The sequence below is a fragment of the Musca vetustissima genome, unplaced genomic scaffold (genome assembly GCF_032173495.1).
Source record: "Musca vetustissima isolate MV318-11 ecotype Yass unplaced genomic scaffold, APGP_CSIRO_Mvet_v1 utg27459, whole genome shotgun sequence".
NCBI lineage: Eukaryota > Metazoa > Arthropoda > Insecta > Diptera > Muscidae > Musca > Musca vetustissima.
The window spans coordinates 82,088-100,284 of NW_026872656.1; the positions used below are offsets into that span (position 1 = coordinate 82,088).

Sequence of the window (18,197 nt, forward strand, 5' to 3'; positions counted from 1 at the left end):
TTTTAAAAACCTTGAATGCTTAAGACCTAAAAGGTAGTCAGAGTATGACATTTTAAATTTCAAAATGTACGAATAATTTTTCTGACAAGTGCATCTATTGTCAGAATGTCCCAATTTTTCAACGAGAAGATTTTTGAATATAATTTCTTTCAGTGGCAACGTTATTCAAAACAATGCCCTGCGTTGCCAACTACTGCCGTATGTTTGTGTCTCGGATAAACGTCCCAACATGAGATATCCTAGACACTTACCCACCATGTCTATTACCCGAATCTAACCATATGGTAACTCTATTATATTTTTGTAAACAAGAAGGAAGTAGTTTTAAATCCCCAAAATAAAACAAAAAATATTTAGTTTTCGTAATTATTATTTTTATTTACATCGTAATGATACAAAAACAAAAATGTAGGTATATATGTATGTATATTGATAATAATATAATATATGTACAAAGCAAACACACATTGATTAAAACGAAGAAACTATACAAAAAAGACATTCAATACTTAATAAAAGAAACAAAAAATGATAAAAACATATCAGGAATAAATCTCAGACCCATGTCTGTCTATTTTACAAAAGTTCTCGTATTTACGAACGAAAAAATAACACAAATTCGATCGATTCAATTTGTATGTGTTGTTGTAATTGTAACGAATTTAAATTTAAAAGCACTCATCAATTAAAATCTAAATCTACTATCGCCACCAAATTGCTGTGATTGAGCCAAAGAGCCGTGGCCAAAATGCAGGGCACTCGCTCTAGCCATCTCCGAACGTGTACGAGCCTCATTGGCATTGTGACGTACCATATCACTGCTGATGTAACCTAATGAACCGGAACCCAAATGGATTTTTCCATCGGGAAGACGTACCAAACCTAAACCTCCGGAACCCAAGGAAATTTGACTGCCACTTGAACGGAAGGATGTTTGAACCTGCAGCTGCTGTTGGGCCACAACATTTGAATTTGCCTTGGAATCAAATTGAAAACCACCAGATCCGAGAGAAGGTATAGCACCCGTTCCTGTGGCACCAATCAGAGCGCGGAAATCATCATGCACCACCGGTGGTAAGAAGGGTTGATTATTCTGGGCAATATCATTATCAATAATCTCAATGACGGCATATTGTTTGAGTGGACGTCCTCCAATGCTGCCGAAAGGTTGTTGCTCATTAACATTGTTGCTGGGACTGGGGGGATGGATGATGGCTGTCTTGCCGAAGGGAATACGCAGAGGCTGGCCTTCTTCACCAGGTGATGGTGGTCCATAGGTACCCAGTAATAACTCACCACTGCCAGTGGGTGCGGTGGGTGGTGTATAACTGCCGCTACCACTACCAGTAACACCAAATGACGAAGGTGAGGAACCTCCAGATGACCTGGATGGTGATGATGATGGACGATATTGTTGTGCAATTTTACCAATTTCCGTGGGCTTGAACGAAGCAGGAATATATGTGGTATGCGGAGCTACATTACCAGGAGTTGGATGTGTTTGATAAAGGGTTTGCTGGGTCAGTGTTACTTTGGGACGTGCTGTTGGCAGTGGCGGAAGATCTGGTACTGCTGGGAGAGGTTTTACCGTTGGCAATGGTGGAAAGAAATGACCACTTGCTGTGGGTTTTGCATATGCATAGCCATCATCAATGACCTTGGTGGGTTTTTCATAGCTATATTGAGAGCTGACAGCAACAAAGAGACAGCTTAGAGCCACAAGCGTGTATGTGTGGTAGGGTGTCATGGCTGAAATGAGAAAAAGAAAGTTTTTTTCGTTATTATTTTTGTTGTTGATTTAGAGGTATATTTTGTGTTCTTAAAAAGTAAACATTTTTTGAAGTTCGATTGAGCAGAACATGTTATATTCTCCACCATGAGGTGGGCATTTGAAAATTTTGCACATCATTCAAGACCTATATGTGAGGTATGGCCTGGTATATTACTGCCGGGAGTAGTTTTTTCCTCTTGAAAAATTAAATTATAACCCTCAACATATCAATATTGGGACCTTTATGTGAAAACATGAATCAAGATAGACAATTTTCTGCTAATTTTTTGACCCATCAGGAACATGGAATACCTATAAACCATCACATCAAAGACATCGGTGGGAAAATTCAGGACCTGTATATTACAGCTATACCAAAACATGGACCTATATTAGAGATGCGAAGGCATTGTTTCCTCCAATAAGGAATAAGGGACTTTTATTTAGGCAATACCAAAACGTGGACCTATATTGAAAATTAAATGTGTAGAAGTTGTTTTTCCTGCAAGAAACACGAATGCCGAAATGCAGCAACTTCGATTGAAAAATACAGCTTAGACCTTCAAACTACTGAAAAAGGGGCCGAACTTTTATATGGGGGATATAAAAAAATGTATCCTATATTGAAAATATTCAGCAAAGAAGCAGCTTACCCTCCATATACACTGGTTGCCAAATTACAGCCACTTCGTTTGGAGAATGCGGGAATAACCTTTAAAATTCCGAAACGTGGATCTTTATAAAATATGTTCTTCGTAGAAGTAGTTTACCCTCCAAGAACTTGGATCGCCAAATTACAATCACCTCGTTTGAAAAATACGGAAAAAAATCTTCAAAATACCATCAATATGCGGTTGAAACCTTCAGAATACCGAAAACGGAACAGAACCCTTTTGTGGGAGCTATAATTTGATAATTTTCTGGCAAAATCCCTCAAAATATCGAAAATGATTCGGTATAGTTATATGGGTATGAAGATATTGCACAGAATGAGAACTGAAAATACTAAATTACAGCCAATTCGTTTGAAACTCGTGTCCTCTATCCAAAAATTCCGAATATTAGGAGGTACCGTTATCCCAATATATCAAATACAATTACTTGAAGAGAAAATGCGGCTGAATCCCTGAAAATACCGAAAATAGGACGGGTCCGTTATATGGGAGCTATACCAAAAAAGTGAACCGATATTGATAATTTGTAAACCCAATTTTTATACCCAATGAGTATCCAATATACAAAATTTTAGCCATTTGTGTTGGAAAATTCGGCTAAATCGCTTAAAATATCGGTAATGGGGGCGGGACCTTTATATGGCAACTATAGCAAAAAGTTAACCGATATCAATAATTTTGAGTGACAAGATTTTATACCCAATATGAAAATTTCATCCAATTTGGTTGAAAAGTGTGTCCGAAATCCCAAAATGCCCAATATTTAGAGGGTTACGCTATATGGGAGCTAAACCATAAAGTGAACCGATATTGTTAGTTTTAGGTAGACAAATTTTACCCCTAATCTAATCCCTTAAAATGCAGAAAATGGGGCGGGGTCCGCTTTATGCGAGCTATAGCAAACAATGGACCCATATTGAAAATTGTTGGTAGGAATTACAGACTTTACGGATGAAAAACGTTGTCAAGATTCTCAAAACACCGAACATTAGAAGCTTTTGCTAAGATTGGTATATAACCAAACGTGGACCGGCATTTCCAATTTTCATTAACAATCATCAAAGGAGTAATATTAATGCAATGCTGTATCTTAAATATTACAAGCTCAATCGTGATTTCAACGGCAGACAACAGGTAAATGGATATGGCTAAATCAACATCGAATTTTATTTCCATGAAGAATATCTACAAAGAAATAAAGCTTTCAATATAAGCAAACGTTTTATAATCATGAGAAAGCTAATAAATGTAAACATTTCATTAATATCACAACTATTTTCCTAATTCACTCTACCTCAACACTCATGTACAAAATAGTACGATAGCGGTGATGGCTAAACATGTATTCTCTTTTCGTCAGTCATTTTTGATGATTATATCTCAATTACGCTCTCACACACTTACTCCAAATTTAGTTATGTTCAACACTGCGCCATATGCGCTCATTTTCCCTCTCTCTCCCCAAGAGAAAAAACATCACAATTATCATTCATTGTCCGTGTTTGTTTTGTTTTGGTATCGTTCTCCGTCTCTCTCCCTTACTTGGTGTTTGTTATTTTGGCTGTTTCTGTTGTTAACAAACTTTCACTTAACAAACACTCACTCGATTGCGACTTCCAAATTCGCATATGTATTTTTCAAATTATTTCGATATAAATGCTAAATACAATATATCAAACAAGTGTTCAAACGAACAATAAGCCAAACCGTAATGGTGGAAACATGGCCCAGAACAGGAACGTATAAGTAAATAAGAAGAAACGAGACAAGACATGGCAAAGAAGGAGAATATCTCTGCCTAGTATAGGATCCCATTTCCAAGTTACATGCATAGGGTATCCATTTTTTCGATCCCTCCTACTATAGCATCTCTTGTTTTATTTTTGTAAAATTTATTTTCGTTTAAACCAATTAGACCACTGGTCATTTAACTGTTTCATCTATTTTGTTATACAACGCGTGTTATAGCAATACTTCCAGTATTTTGCGGGGCTCGTCTAACATCTGGATAGTAACTACAGGTATTGTTACCCGTTTCGATTTCTGTTAAACTGGTCAATTTGTTTTTGGTTTTTATATATTCGTATTCCTGTTAATAAGTACAATCTCATCAATTTATTTATTGCTACACAATTTTTTGGGAGAATTTTTGTGGATTATTCCGATTGTATAATTAGGTAATAAATAACCTTAATCATCGTTTATTTCATTTAAAACAATTGAATTTGAGTAGTTTTTTTGGAACATATAAAATGAGTGAATTTCCTATACAGTAGTAGGAGATATTTGGGTCTACAGTTGATTATAACGTCAACGTTTTTAAAAACGTTACTTAAAAGTCCGAAAATTGTTCTGTCTAGCCTATACCAACCAATTTCTCTGGTCCTTGATCATCGTTATAAGTGATTTCGACAGTACTCATTATTTTGTTTAAAGGCAAATACCATTTAATTAACGTGGATCGGCGCACTCATATATATTTTATATCCTCCACCATACGATATGACCAAACAATATTTGTTATAGATCTGTAAAGTAGATATATCTATTCATGATCAGAATGAAATTCTATGTCAATTTCGCTATTTAAAATAAAATGGGATATATTGGTATAACGCCCTTTTTTGAATTTTTGAAGGTTTAGCCGCATTTTGTAACCGAAGTGGCTGCAACTTTGCATTCCGCGTTTTTAGAGTTAGAAATGGCATATGACATATCTCCCATAAAATCTCCATGTTCCATCCTAATATTTTGATATTTGGTATTCGGTTTTTTTTCGAAGGAAAAACAGCAAGCATGAGTTTTTCAATATAGAGACAGAGTTCACCCCAGAAAATAATTAAATATGAGACTCCATTTTAATTGCATTCGAAATCCTTAAATGTATGAAGAAATGCTTTGTATGCTGCTATTTCAGGTTATTTTTGAGATTACATATCTTCAGTCAAATTCAATGAGGAAAATTTTTGTAAAACATATCATTGTTCTATATCGAATCTTTGTGCGTTTTTGTCGTTATTTTCTAATAGCACAAGACCTCCAAATATTGTACAAAATTGTCTCTCATAAAATTTGCAAAATTTGGGATGTGTTCTGGCCAATGAAGAACCCTATTCTTTTTGGTAAAGATCGATTAATATTTAGGGCATGAAATGGATCAAATACTTTATTTTTTGCTGATTTTCTGGTCGTTCCAGAGGCCGCAATTATGGCTCAAACTTCGCGAGTTTTTACATGGAGAAGGGGATCGGGCCAAAGAATAAGCATGCCTGTTTTGATAAAGATCGGTCAATATTTAGCGGGTCAAATGGACCCTAACTTTTGTGTGAAAAATTAAACAATTTTTTATTCTATGGCGTATGTATTTAATCCTGAAGGACATAGAAACGAAAAGTTGATAGTATATCCAAGAGAAGTGATTAGCCTTTAAATTGATACCAATCGCTTTGAAATTGTCCATGAGGATCCAGGTATAGTCAAGGACCACGCCTTTAATTTTCGGTTATGATCAGATAATAATATTGGGATGAGGTGGACCGAAAATTTATTTTTTTTGTGTTTTTTTTTCTATCTATAGGCCACAATTGAAAGCCGAACATCACAACACAACCCACGGTGAAGGGAATATGAACAAGTAATTAGAAGGGATGTACTGTCCTCTAGAACTCAGAATATAGAACCATGGAAATTAAATTTTTGTGGATGTTGTGTAGGGTATCATATGGTCGGCCCCGTCCGATTATAATGCTCCGCTCACTAGTTTTTTTTATTACGCTTGTTTTTGTATTTAAACGAAATCCCATCTTATCCACCACCTTTCTAAAATGGTTACATTAGGTTGGAAAGTTCCAACAGGACGGGTCCAATAGACTTTGAACTAAGTCTATATTTAGTGCGAATATTAATTTTACTACACTTGGAACAAAACGAATCCGCATTGTATGAGATTTGCAAAGTGGGTCTAACGACTATATCTTCGATCTTTATATGGATTTGGTAGAAACATTCAGATATGTATTGTTACAAATCGGATATTCAAACGTGTGTCGATAGAGCCTTAGACCTAATCGAAATTTGGTAAGAATTGTATTTTGTGCAAGGTGTGGACAAAATAAATTATAACACAATTTTGAGGAGGTACCAGAAAATGTGAACAGTAGACATATCCTTCCCACGTGATATAGGTTACTGTACCGAATGCGTTGTTTGGGTCAAACTGAATACCCCGTTCGCATGTTATTATATTTTTATACACTCCACCATAGTATGAAGGGTACATTTAGTTAATGTTTCTGTTTGTAACTAATCGAAATAATCATTTTGAGATCCTATTAAGTATATAAATGCTTGATCGGCTTAAAATTGTATAACGATTCCGTCTGTCTGTTGTAATCACTTTAGCATCTAAACAAATTGAGATAGATCGCCAAAATTTTGCCTAGAGTATTTTGTCTGCAGACAGGTCAAGTTCGAAGATGGAATATATCGGTCCAAGTATAGGAATAACCCACATATAAGGGTACCCCCAATTGTATTTTTTTTTTTTGGGTGTTGAGCGCATTTTTCGACCAATTTGATGTAATTTGGTACTTTGTTGTTTCATTTATTTGGGTAGCTTTTATATAAGGGTTCCCCACATTTATCGTGTGTTTTGAGCGTGCTTCTCAACCGAATTTGATGTAATTTTGTATTCGTATCTGATCACATCTCCTTACCAAAAATGATCAATAACCGATTCTTTTGGGTGCCATTTTCATACCACAAAGTGGTACACACAGGCAAAAGGAAACGATATAGAATCACTTTCTGAGTCGTTTTATATATGTCCGTCAGTATGCATTTCCATGTTAAATTGTAAACAAAGTACAGGTCGCATTTATGATCCGAATTGGATAAAATTTGCCACATCTCATTTATTTGGCCTAAGGACGAACCCTATTGAAAATGGGAAAAATAGGTTCAGATTTAGATTTAACTCCCATATATAGTTTTGTCTGATTTTAACTAAATAGCACACCAAAGACCCAAAGTTAAGCCGATTGGCACAAAACTTTGCACAAAGTACTGAAGTTACTATAACATAACCTGTGTCAAGATTTATTGAAATCGGTTCAGGTTTAGATACAGCTCCTATATATAGATTCGTCTGATTTTAAGTAAATGGTACAGTAAAGACCCAGAGTTAGCCGATTGACACAAAATGTTGCCAATTTACTGATGTTAGTATGACTTGTGGAAAGTTTCGTTGAAATCGGTTCAGATTTGGATATAGCTCCCATATATATTTTCATCCGATTTTAAGTAAATGATGCACGAAGGATCGAATATATGGCCGATAGGTACAAAAAGTACTGAAATTAGTATAACCTAACCGGTGAAAAGTTTCGTTGAAATCGGTTCTGATTTTGTAGACGTAGCCCATATATATTTTCGCCCGACATCATGTTAATTGGTCTCCAAATAGTCAACGGGTGTCCGATTCATTTACATAATTTTGTAGCATTGCAAAAAACGGCCCTATATCTGTCCAAATAAAAAAAAAATAAAATTTGAATATTTTATTTCATCCAAATTCATGTTTAATGGTCCTTCAAAAATGCGATGTCTGTTAGGATGCATCTGTTGAATATATGCTAAGTGGTGGAGGGTATCATATAGTCGGCCCCGTAAGACTTTCCTACTTTCCTTACTAGTTTATTTAAAAATAAAGGCGTATTCGACCATAGTATGGGTGATATTCTTTACTCGAAATTGTCCGTTTATACCCTACAACGTATGGAATTGTAAGACGTTATAATCATTTTATTTGGAGGATATCGAAATAAAAAAACAGAACTTCAGGGTCGAGAATGAAATATATCGGCTCGTATTTAGTCTTGATTTACAACAATCGCATGGAAGAATCGTCGCTATAGGCCACTTTTTGGAATGTTTTCTATATTTCAATTAACTGTCAGTATTCCTATGGTCGAGGGTATCCAAAGTTCGACCTGACCGAAAAACGCTTATTTCGCTTGTTATTATTTAGTTTGTTATTATAAATCGGATAAACACGGTTACTCTTACTTCGTGTGCAAATAAGTAAAAAAGTGTCAGTCAGTGTTGCCGACAGATGTTTACCCTCACCCTATGGTTTGCGAAGGAGGTCTTCGGAGTTGTACACAGGTTTCAGAGGAGAGGGCAGACGTGTCCCACCATCAAACTTGATAAAGATTTTTATAATAGAATAGTTTCTGCAATATTGGGATCAAATCGGATGTTAAAAATACTTTGAACAGAGTTTTGTATTATAGCAGATTTGATCGTTGGGGTGTTTTAAGATAAGAGTTAAAAATCCCACATGCAACGCTGATAAAACTGTGGTTGTTGGTGTTGAGATTTTATGACGCACACGATGGGAAAACTCTCCACACATCAAATTCTATTATTAGAACAAATAGTTTATTGATAAGTATTTTTTGTTTCAGATTAGGCTAAGCAAGAGTAGTTTAAGTAGAACCTAAGGATAAATATTTTAAAATAAAGTTAGTGCCTTACAAGTACTCAAATAGAACGGTCCGTAGCACCGTGTCTCAGAAATTTTTGTACAGAGGAGTGCCTTACAACCACTCAATTAGAACAGTCGGGAGCACCGTGTCTTTATTTTTTATACAGACGAGCTGTGGCTGTCTGTATATTTTTAATATTTTTGGTACTGCATTTTACCCCACTCGTGGTAAGAGACTCAGTAGAATCGGCGAACAAATCGTTTTAAGCAATTGGCTTACAATAAAAAAATACAATAACAATTTTGAGGTCGGGGTCACCGTGTCGTGTCTTTATTTTTTATACAGATGAGCTGCGGCTGTCTGTATATTTTTAATATCGGACATTCGCCTGATATTGGATTTATAAATATTGAAAATGTTGACCCTCTGTGCGGGAGGTATCAGAAGGAGTTGACCAATGGGCCCCATCTTCAAATTTAATCTAGGCTTGGCAAAGAGAATAGGTTGTGCATAGTTTGGTTCAAATCTGACATTCCATTAGCATGATATTGGATTTAAAAATATTGAAAATTTTGACCCTCTGTGGGGGAGGTACCAGAAGGAGTGGACCAATGGGTTCCATCTTCCTACTGATCTAGACTTGATGAAGATAATAGGTTGTACAAAGTTTCGTTAAAATCGGATAGTCCGTTTGCATGTTATTATAAAATTAATTTTTGGGACAATTTTGACCATCTTCGAACTTGAACTAAATTTGGAAGAAATATTAAGATGTGCAAAGTTTGGATGAAAACGATTATTCCCTTCGAGAGTTATCGAGCGCCCCTGACAGCCGGACCGACAGACGGACAACGGACGAAAGAATGGACATGTGTAAATCGACTCCAAATTTTCTGAAATGGATTTGGTCCAAAGAAACATGGGGTCTAAAACCAATATTTCGATGATGTACACTTTCACTGTATGAAAGTGTATATACCCCCATTAGCCTTAAGAATGAGCGTATAATATATGACTTACAATATGATACACAATAGGACTATTTCCTTAAAAATATATTTAAGCACCTACTTCTTGTAAAATTTGCTTACTCATTCCATATGATAATTAGTTCATAATAAAACTTGTTTAATTAGACTTTATAAAAAAAAAATACTTTCATATTTTTGCGAGTAGTAAAAATACTTGATTTGCCTCCGGAATTTGATCGTTCAGTAGCAGTTTCATCAACTCAGAAATGATAGTTATAATTTTCATTACTTTATATATTTTTATAATTTTATAATTACTAGATTATAATTCAAAATACTTTTGTAAATGGGAATTTAAATTGTTATAGCTGGTATATGTAAAAATCGTGTATTTTTATACCCTCGACCAGAAGGAATGACAAATTTAATATACACTCTATCTGTATATTAAATTTGTCATTCCTTCTGCAGCACATCTAAATATTCACCGGGGATCCTATAAAGTATATATATTTTTTTATCAGAATAATATTCTATGCCGATTTATGTATTTCCGTTTGTCTGTCTGTTGAAATCACGATAGAGCTCGGTATATTAAAATAAGAGCTTTGAAATTTGGCACATACATTGATGTCCAGGTCCACGCCCCCATTTATTTCGTATTTAGAAAACCCCGTATTTTGGGAATTATCGGAACATTCTTAACGAAGTTAAGTGTAATTTCGTACTTGAAGCTACCATTGAGTAGCAAAATACCCTACCAAAAATGACGGAGCTACCCGGGCAACCCCTCTGGCTACGTTGGTGATTGTACCTTACAATAAGAATGTTAGGACCTTCTCTTAAATATACCCAAAGTAGTATAGAGTATCATATTGTCGGTTCCATCCGACTTTGTTTCTTTTCCTTACTTGTTTTTATTCCTATTTGTACTTGTTTCGTTATATTCCTATTTGTTTTTTTAATTCATTTGGGTGTAACTGAGTAAATATTTAATTATCCCCCACCGAGAGTTTATTCCGACGCCAAATTAACACATTAACTGGCGTAAATAGGTGACAATTAAAATTTTGAAAATAAAAAAAATATATAACAGCATCTAGTCTAAAAGTGTGTTGAAAAGAGCATGACGAATATTTTTTACACAAGAATTATATACATGTTGATCATTCTAATTAATTATTATCTTGTGGTCTTTTGACGCCCATATACTTGTACACGTACACTGACTAATTACAAGTTTTTGCATGCAATTCATTTATGAATTGCCGACAAGACAATGACCGTAAGAAAATATATATGTATGTGTGTGGGTATGCAGATAAGCAAGTGAATAAAGTTATGGCAATTAAATCAACATGATTTTGGGGGATTTTTGGGGGAAATATGATCTCAATTACATTTATAAACGTTTTGATAAAGATTTATGATTAGTAATAAGAAAAATTATGAGAATTTAGTTAACATCTAATGAATGATAATTTTGCCATATCAGAAGTAATGTTGCATAGCATTGAGTAATGGAATGGTACATTAAACTGCACATTTAATTCTAATATAGAATATACAAATGAGTTTGAATTGTCCATTAGCAGTGAGGAAAATTAATTCATATTTAATGTGGGTTGTAACCGGATTTAAATGTGTCGAAAAGTAAACGACGAGTTTTATTTTTGTCATTATGTGGACATGATATCTAACGTCCGGCTAAACAAACCCGGTATCAATTTCAACAGTCGCCATAAGCTTCTCAACAAATATAAACACCTATTATTAGGCAATAATTGAGAAGATACAAGACAAAAAAAAAATTCAGGATTAAAAAATTAAATAAGTGTTTTATACTATTTTCAGCAAACAAGTTTTTTACCCGCTCCAAGAACGCGGAATACCAAATTACAGGGACTTCGATTTGCAAAATGTAGCTGGGTAGGACAATGTTATGAAACTCCATAAAACATTTTCAGCAAAAATGTTTTTCAACCTCGTAGAACAGAGAATGCCAAATTACAGTCACTTCGGGAGAAAATGAGGTACCGCTATATAGGGGCTATGTCAAAACATTAACCTATTCCAATAAATTTATGCAAATATATTCCAAGATCCCGGATTGCGAAATCATGTCAAAAATTGAACCTATTCTGCATTAGTGGTTTTCAACCTCGAAGAACTCGAAATGCCAAATTACAGCGACTTCTGTGGAAAAGGTCTTTAACATTTTTAAACCTCTAAAAAAACAAAAAAAGAAGGCAGGGTGTTTATATGGAAACTATGTCAAAAAATGGACCAATATAGAAAATATTCTGCAAATATGCTATTCACCCTCCAAACAAGCGGAATGTCAAATTCCAGTCACATGTTTTGAAAATGGGGTTAGGAGTTTCAAAGAATCATGCATCTATGGTGCCGAATTGTGGAGTTATACAAATAAGCCAAAGCAGAACAGAAATCCAACGAAAGTTCGTGAAATAATCACTTTGAAGCAAAAAGACGTATATTTCTTCGCAAAATTGGTCATGTGGTGAAAGTTCCGTTTGAGCAATCTATGGCGTTTTTTACTACCGGCCAGTAGGTGTTATTAATGAGTGAATTCGCCTTACAGCCCAGACTTGGCACCCAATAAATTATATTTTCCTCACATAGAAAAAAGCCAACAAATTTTGTAGCTAAAAGATGCTGTTGCAGCGTTTAAAAACGGAAGTGCTTCGACAACTGATTTGAGCGTATGGAAATGTGTATAAATAATCCTAAGGGTGCAAAACCTCGTTATATTCACCTGAGACCCACCTGCGTATATATATTTTTGATCGGAATAAAATTGCTTTTGGAAAGCGTTTATCAATCTGTCTCACAGGGTAGAAAATCGTACTACTAATAAACATCATAACATTGGTCCACTTTTTTTGTACCAGGCTACATCGGTGTTTCAAATAAAAATCTCCTTCCCAAAAATTATCAATATTGACCCAGTCCAAAGATGGGACCCATTGGTACACTCCTTCTGGTACCTCCCCCACAAGTGGTCAAAATTTTCTATATTTGTAAATTCAATATCAGGAGAATGTAATGTGTGATTTGAACCAAACTTTGCACAAACTTTTATCTTTACCAAGCCTAGACCCAGTTCGAAGGTGGGACCCGCCTGCCCTTTCATCTGGTACCTCCCCCAAAAAGGGTCTATATTATATGTAAATTTTATTTGAAGCTAATTTTATCTGACGGCAACACAAAATAACACTTTTTTAACGAATTTTCTTATCGAAGTGACCATAATTTGGCATATCCGATTCCCCATCCAAATGTCCCATTTAATTATACTCTACAAATATTTTGTCAGGATATTATAGCATTCTGCAGCCCCAAGAGTTTGTAACGCCGATCTCGACTAGCTAAGTCGATCTAGACATGTGTGTCCGTCCGTCCGTATGTCCATTATAATTTGTAAACACGATGCAGGCAAACATGTTATGGACCAATATTCACGAAATTTTTTATGTAGGACCGGTTCTGGCTAATGAAGACCCCTATTGTTTTTGGTAAAAATCGGTTAATCTTTAGGGGATGAAATAGGCCAAATACTTCATTTTTGTAGATTTTTCTGGTCGCTCCAGAGGCTGCAATTATCCCCTGAACATCGATTATTGAAATTTTACATGAAGAAGGGATTTGGGCCAATCAATTAGCGGGTCAAATTAACCCTGACTTTTGTGTGAAAAATGACAATATTTGTATTCTGAGCCGTATATATTTACTCCCAAAGGACATAGACCGAGAAGTTGACCTTTAAATTGATACCAATTATATTGTTGTATGTACTCGGGCGTAGGAGTTATACGTAAATATTTACTAGTGTCTATGTTTTATGATATTGTTTAGTTTACTATTACCCCACTAGAGAGCGTAAATGTCGCGTTGATCGTTTTAAAATTTTATATGAAGTGCCGGTTATGGTCAAGGACGATGTCTATAATTTTCGGTGATGAGATGACATTTAGGGGGTGCAATGAATCGAAAACTTTATTTTTGTCAGTTTTTCTAGTCGCTCTTATTATATGCAGAACGTCACATATGACATAAAATCGGTCAAGAGGGCGCACGTCAGTACTGCTCCGCTCACTGGTTAACGATATGTTGATGTTCCCACTCTGAGTGTCTGTAATTGGAATACTGCGTCAATACTGCTCCGCTCACTGGTTAACGATATGTTGATGTTCCCACTTTGAGTGTCTGTAATTCTTTTTTAATAGCATATAAACCATCTATGACATAATGCAATAAAATAGCCCCTCTTAAAGCGTCCCATTTTAAGTATATATTTTAAATGTCTACATCATGGTGGAATGTCAAAAATTTTTTTTATTTCTAAAGCCGTTTAGTATAACCATTTATTTACTTAATTATTCTTGCTGTAATCTACCACAATTTTGTCACATAATATAATATCGAGTCGTGTACTATATACATATGTGTATAACCTTAATGAAATTGATCGAAATACAAAGTTCTATAAAATTTATCCATTGATTTACTTAGTAATGTATTTAAGTAGGAGCGTTCTCCAATTTCTGTTTTTTTTTCAATACCATTTTAAATTCATTGTTTACATGTTTTTCGATAAACTATTTGTCAGTTTGTTTGGCTTTGTATTGTCATTTGCAATAGGCAAAAAATACAAAAACTAATTCCAAATGACACGAATAATGGCCACCCCATTTGATTTCATTACAATTTTTTGCATCAAATTGTTGTTGTTGTTGCTGTTGTTATTGATATAATTTATTTACAATGGCAATTTACAATGCCTTTCATGTCTATGACGATTACCGTTATTGATTTGTTTCGCCTCAATGTTGCACTGCATTGCAAAGCGTTCGATTACGATGGTGATTCGAGTGGTTCATTGATCGGATTGCCCGGGCGGTATAGGATTTCATGACTTTTCGGTGGCCAACTCACTGACTGGTTAATGAATTTGAACAGGGTTTATTTTTATTTATTTTGGGTCAGAGTTTAATGGTTATGCTTGTTATTATTTTGACGTTGGAAGTAGCAGCAAATATTCAATTTATTGATGCAGTCAAACAAAAGACTTAAGAGACAAACTTCTGTGACGCATAATCAAAAATTGAAATGACGTATTTAGAATAAGTGGAATAAATAATATTATGGGTTTGTGTTTATGAATTTTCTTGACATAATAATTTATTTGAAGTTATTGGAAATTAAATTAAAAACTCTGAACTATGATTTACATCTGGTGAAGTTATTTTGGATATTAAATTTAGATTTATATTGGGGAAAAGGTAAGATTTAGAGATCCATTACTCAAGAGTGAAATACAATGGCTAGGAATCAAACTATTTTATTCATGTAGGTTCGCCAGCAAAAAAAAAAAAAAATCTCTCACCATATCTCCGAACTTTAACCTATGACAATTTTTTCCTTCTGTGGTTTTTATATACTCACCAAGGTCTTTCATACGCAATAGGAATTTTCCACCCCCCCAGACCAATACTCCCATTTTGTCCCATAGTGTAATTAACCGTATTCGTTCAAATAACAACTAAATACGATGTCAAGTTCAGATGAGCCGAAATTTTTACACCCCCACCATGCGATATGCATTTAAAATTCTTCAAATCGAAATAGGACTTTATATTGGACTATGCCATTCTGAATTGTCTGCTAGTATATTGCTTATGCTCTGAGAAAAACCCACTGAAATTAATTTGCACCTTTTTGAGGCTACTTAAAAACATGGACTTATATTGAACTGTAATCTGATATACGCTTCAGTGGGAGAGGAGGCTAAAACCTTTAAAATTACTAAAAACATAACTATTTTTAAAACAACTACTACTTTCTATGACATCGAAGATTTCCTGCAAGATGTTTTTCACTATCCAAGAACCTCTGAAAATTTCCCTAGAACCATGAAAATTTGAAATTTGAAATCATAGGACCCATGTCAAAATAACGATCTATATCGAAAAATATATGCAAAACTGTTTTGACTATGAAATCGAAATACCTTCAATACGAAGCAGTTCGGAAAGTTCTTAGTCTAGCGCGGTATAAACAGGGAATAGTAAAGTGTTTTGGAAACTTCCATCTCTGTTATGAACATATGTTTCATTCTGTTTCGATCTGGCAACTCTTTCATATAGAAACAGGTGTTCCAAAAAAGACGCATCAGCAATTTTACAATGAAAGCGCGCATTTCTAATTTTTCCATTGTAAAAAATTGCGGATGCGTCTTTTTTGAACACCTGTTTCTATATGAAGGAGTTGGCAGATCGAAGCAAAATTTAACATGTGTTCATAACAGAGATGGAGGTCTCCAAAACACTTAATTTTTTTCCGTTTATACAGCTCTTTTGTGCTAGGCTAAGAATTTTCCGAACTGGCCTCCTATACCACAAATTAGGGTGCGATTTTTATTTGGGAACTATACGAAAATATGGACCTACAATCATATGCCCGCTACTTGTCCTATGGTAAATTTATTCTTCTGGTTTCTTAACATACTTATCAAGGGTTTTTATCTCCATAAGGAATCTTCCACACCAGCCCATGAGCTTGATGTTGTGTTATCATTATTGGTCCACTTTTAGGTATAACCCCATTTAAACCTGATTCTCTGTATATTTGACTCGTTTTTTTTTTCAACCGAATTAGCCATAATTACATATTTTTGGTTATCATAGGGCGGCAAATAGTTCTTCTACAAGTTAGAAATATCGGTCCATGATCAAGAATTGCCGACATATGGTTCCTGATTATCGTTATTTTGCGGATTTCAGAGATGATTTTCAATCTAGTTGGCTCTAATTTGATTTTTTGAGTTTTCATGGGGTGGTAAATATTCCTAACAAAAACCAGTGAGCGGAGCAATATAGTCGTTTGGGACCGACCATATGATACCCTACATAACTACTGCGAAAATATAACTTTCTGCAGTTCTACATTATTAGCCTGGACAATATTTCGCGATATTTGCACACTTTTGACCGATTATAAGTCAACAGCTTCACTTTCTAACCCTGGAATATTTTCCAAATCTTTTTTTCCCCAGGTGAATATTTACGCCATAAAATAAAAATTTTATCTCTTTAGGTTTTGGTTGATTTGACCCTCGGAATATTGACCGATCATCGTCCAAACAGACGTTCTAAGTATTTGGTCAGATTCCCTTCTCCGAGTGTTCTGTGCGACTAGCAAACAAAAATAAATATCATCATAACTTCGGAATATTGACCGTTCATCATCTAAATAGACGTTCTAAGTATTTAGCCAGATTTCCTTCTCCGTATCTAGAGCAACTGGAAAATCTGCCAAAAATAAATTTTCGGTTCAGTGCACCTCCTAAATATCATAATTATAGGCGTCTTTCTTGACCATAACCGGAACAGCATGTAAAGTTTCATGGCTATCAGCGCGACATTTCCGCCATCTAGTGGGGTAAAATAATACTAAACAATATCATAACACATAGACACCTATAGCTATTTACGTATAACTCCCACATCCGTTTACATACAGCCATATAATTGGTATCAATTTAAAGGTCAACAACTCCTCTTGGATATACTAACAATTTATCTGGTCTATGTCCTTCAGGAATAAATATATACGCCCCAGAATACAGATATTGCCATTTTTTACACAAAAGTCAGGGTCCATTTTACCCGTCAATTGTTGACCGATCTTAATCAAAACAGCTATTCTTATTCTTTGCACAAACCCGCTTCTCTGAGTAAAAAAATTGTGACCTCTACAGCATCCTGAAAAAACAGACAAATAAAGTTTTTGGTCCACTTCATGCCCTAAATAATATCGTATCACTACCAAAAACAATAGGGGTTTTCTTTGGCCAGAACCCATCCCACATGCAAAATTTCGTGACGATTGGTTCATAACTGTGACCTGTATTGTGTTTACAAATGGACAGACGGACGGACACACATGTCTGGATCGACGCAGCTAATCGAGATATGACGATCGGTATACTTAAAGGTAGGTCTAGGACCAATATTTCGCAGCGTTACAAACTCTTGGGGCTGACAAAACTATAATACCCTATAGCCCCCATATAAACCTCCAGTCCGTTCATAGGTTTTTTGATTCTCCTAGGCGCATTTTTCCAACCAAAGTGACTATAATTTAGGCAAAAATTGGCTATAAGCTGATATTTCGAGTGGGTGAACCATTTTCTTCTCAAAGGATTTATACTCTACACAACTATGTTGTCAGGGTATTATAGCTTTGTGCAGCCCCAAGAGTTTGTAACGCC

The 18,197-nt window shown here is 35.1% G+C and overlaps 1 protein-coding gene across 1 annotated transcript in view; it reads right to left on the minus strand.

Annotated features, from left to right (window-relative positions):
• Positions 1 to 685: 685 nt before the first annotated feature.
• The window catches only part of LOC133337407 (uncharacterized), a 30,657-nt gene continuing 13,145 nt past the window's right edge, over positions 686 to 18,197 (minus strand). Inside the window, exon 3 of the mRNA XM_061545635.1 lies at positions 686 to 1,749. Coding sequence (XP_061401619.1) covers positions 686 to 1,749 — 1,064 coding nt within the window. The remainder of the gene's footprint in view (positions 1,750 to 18,197) is intronic.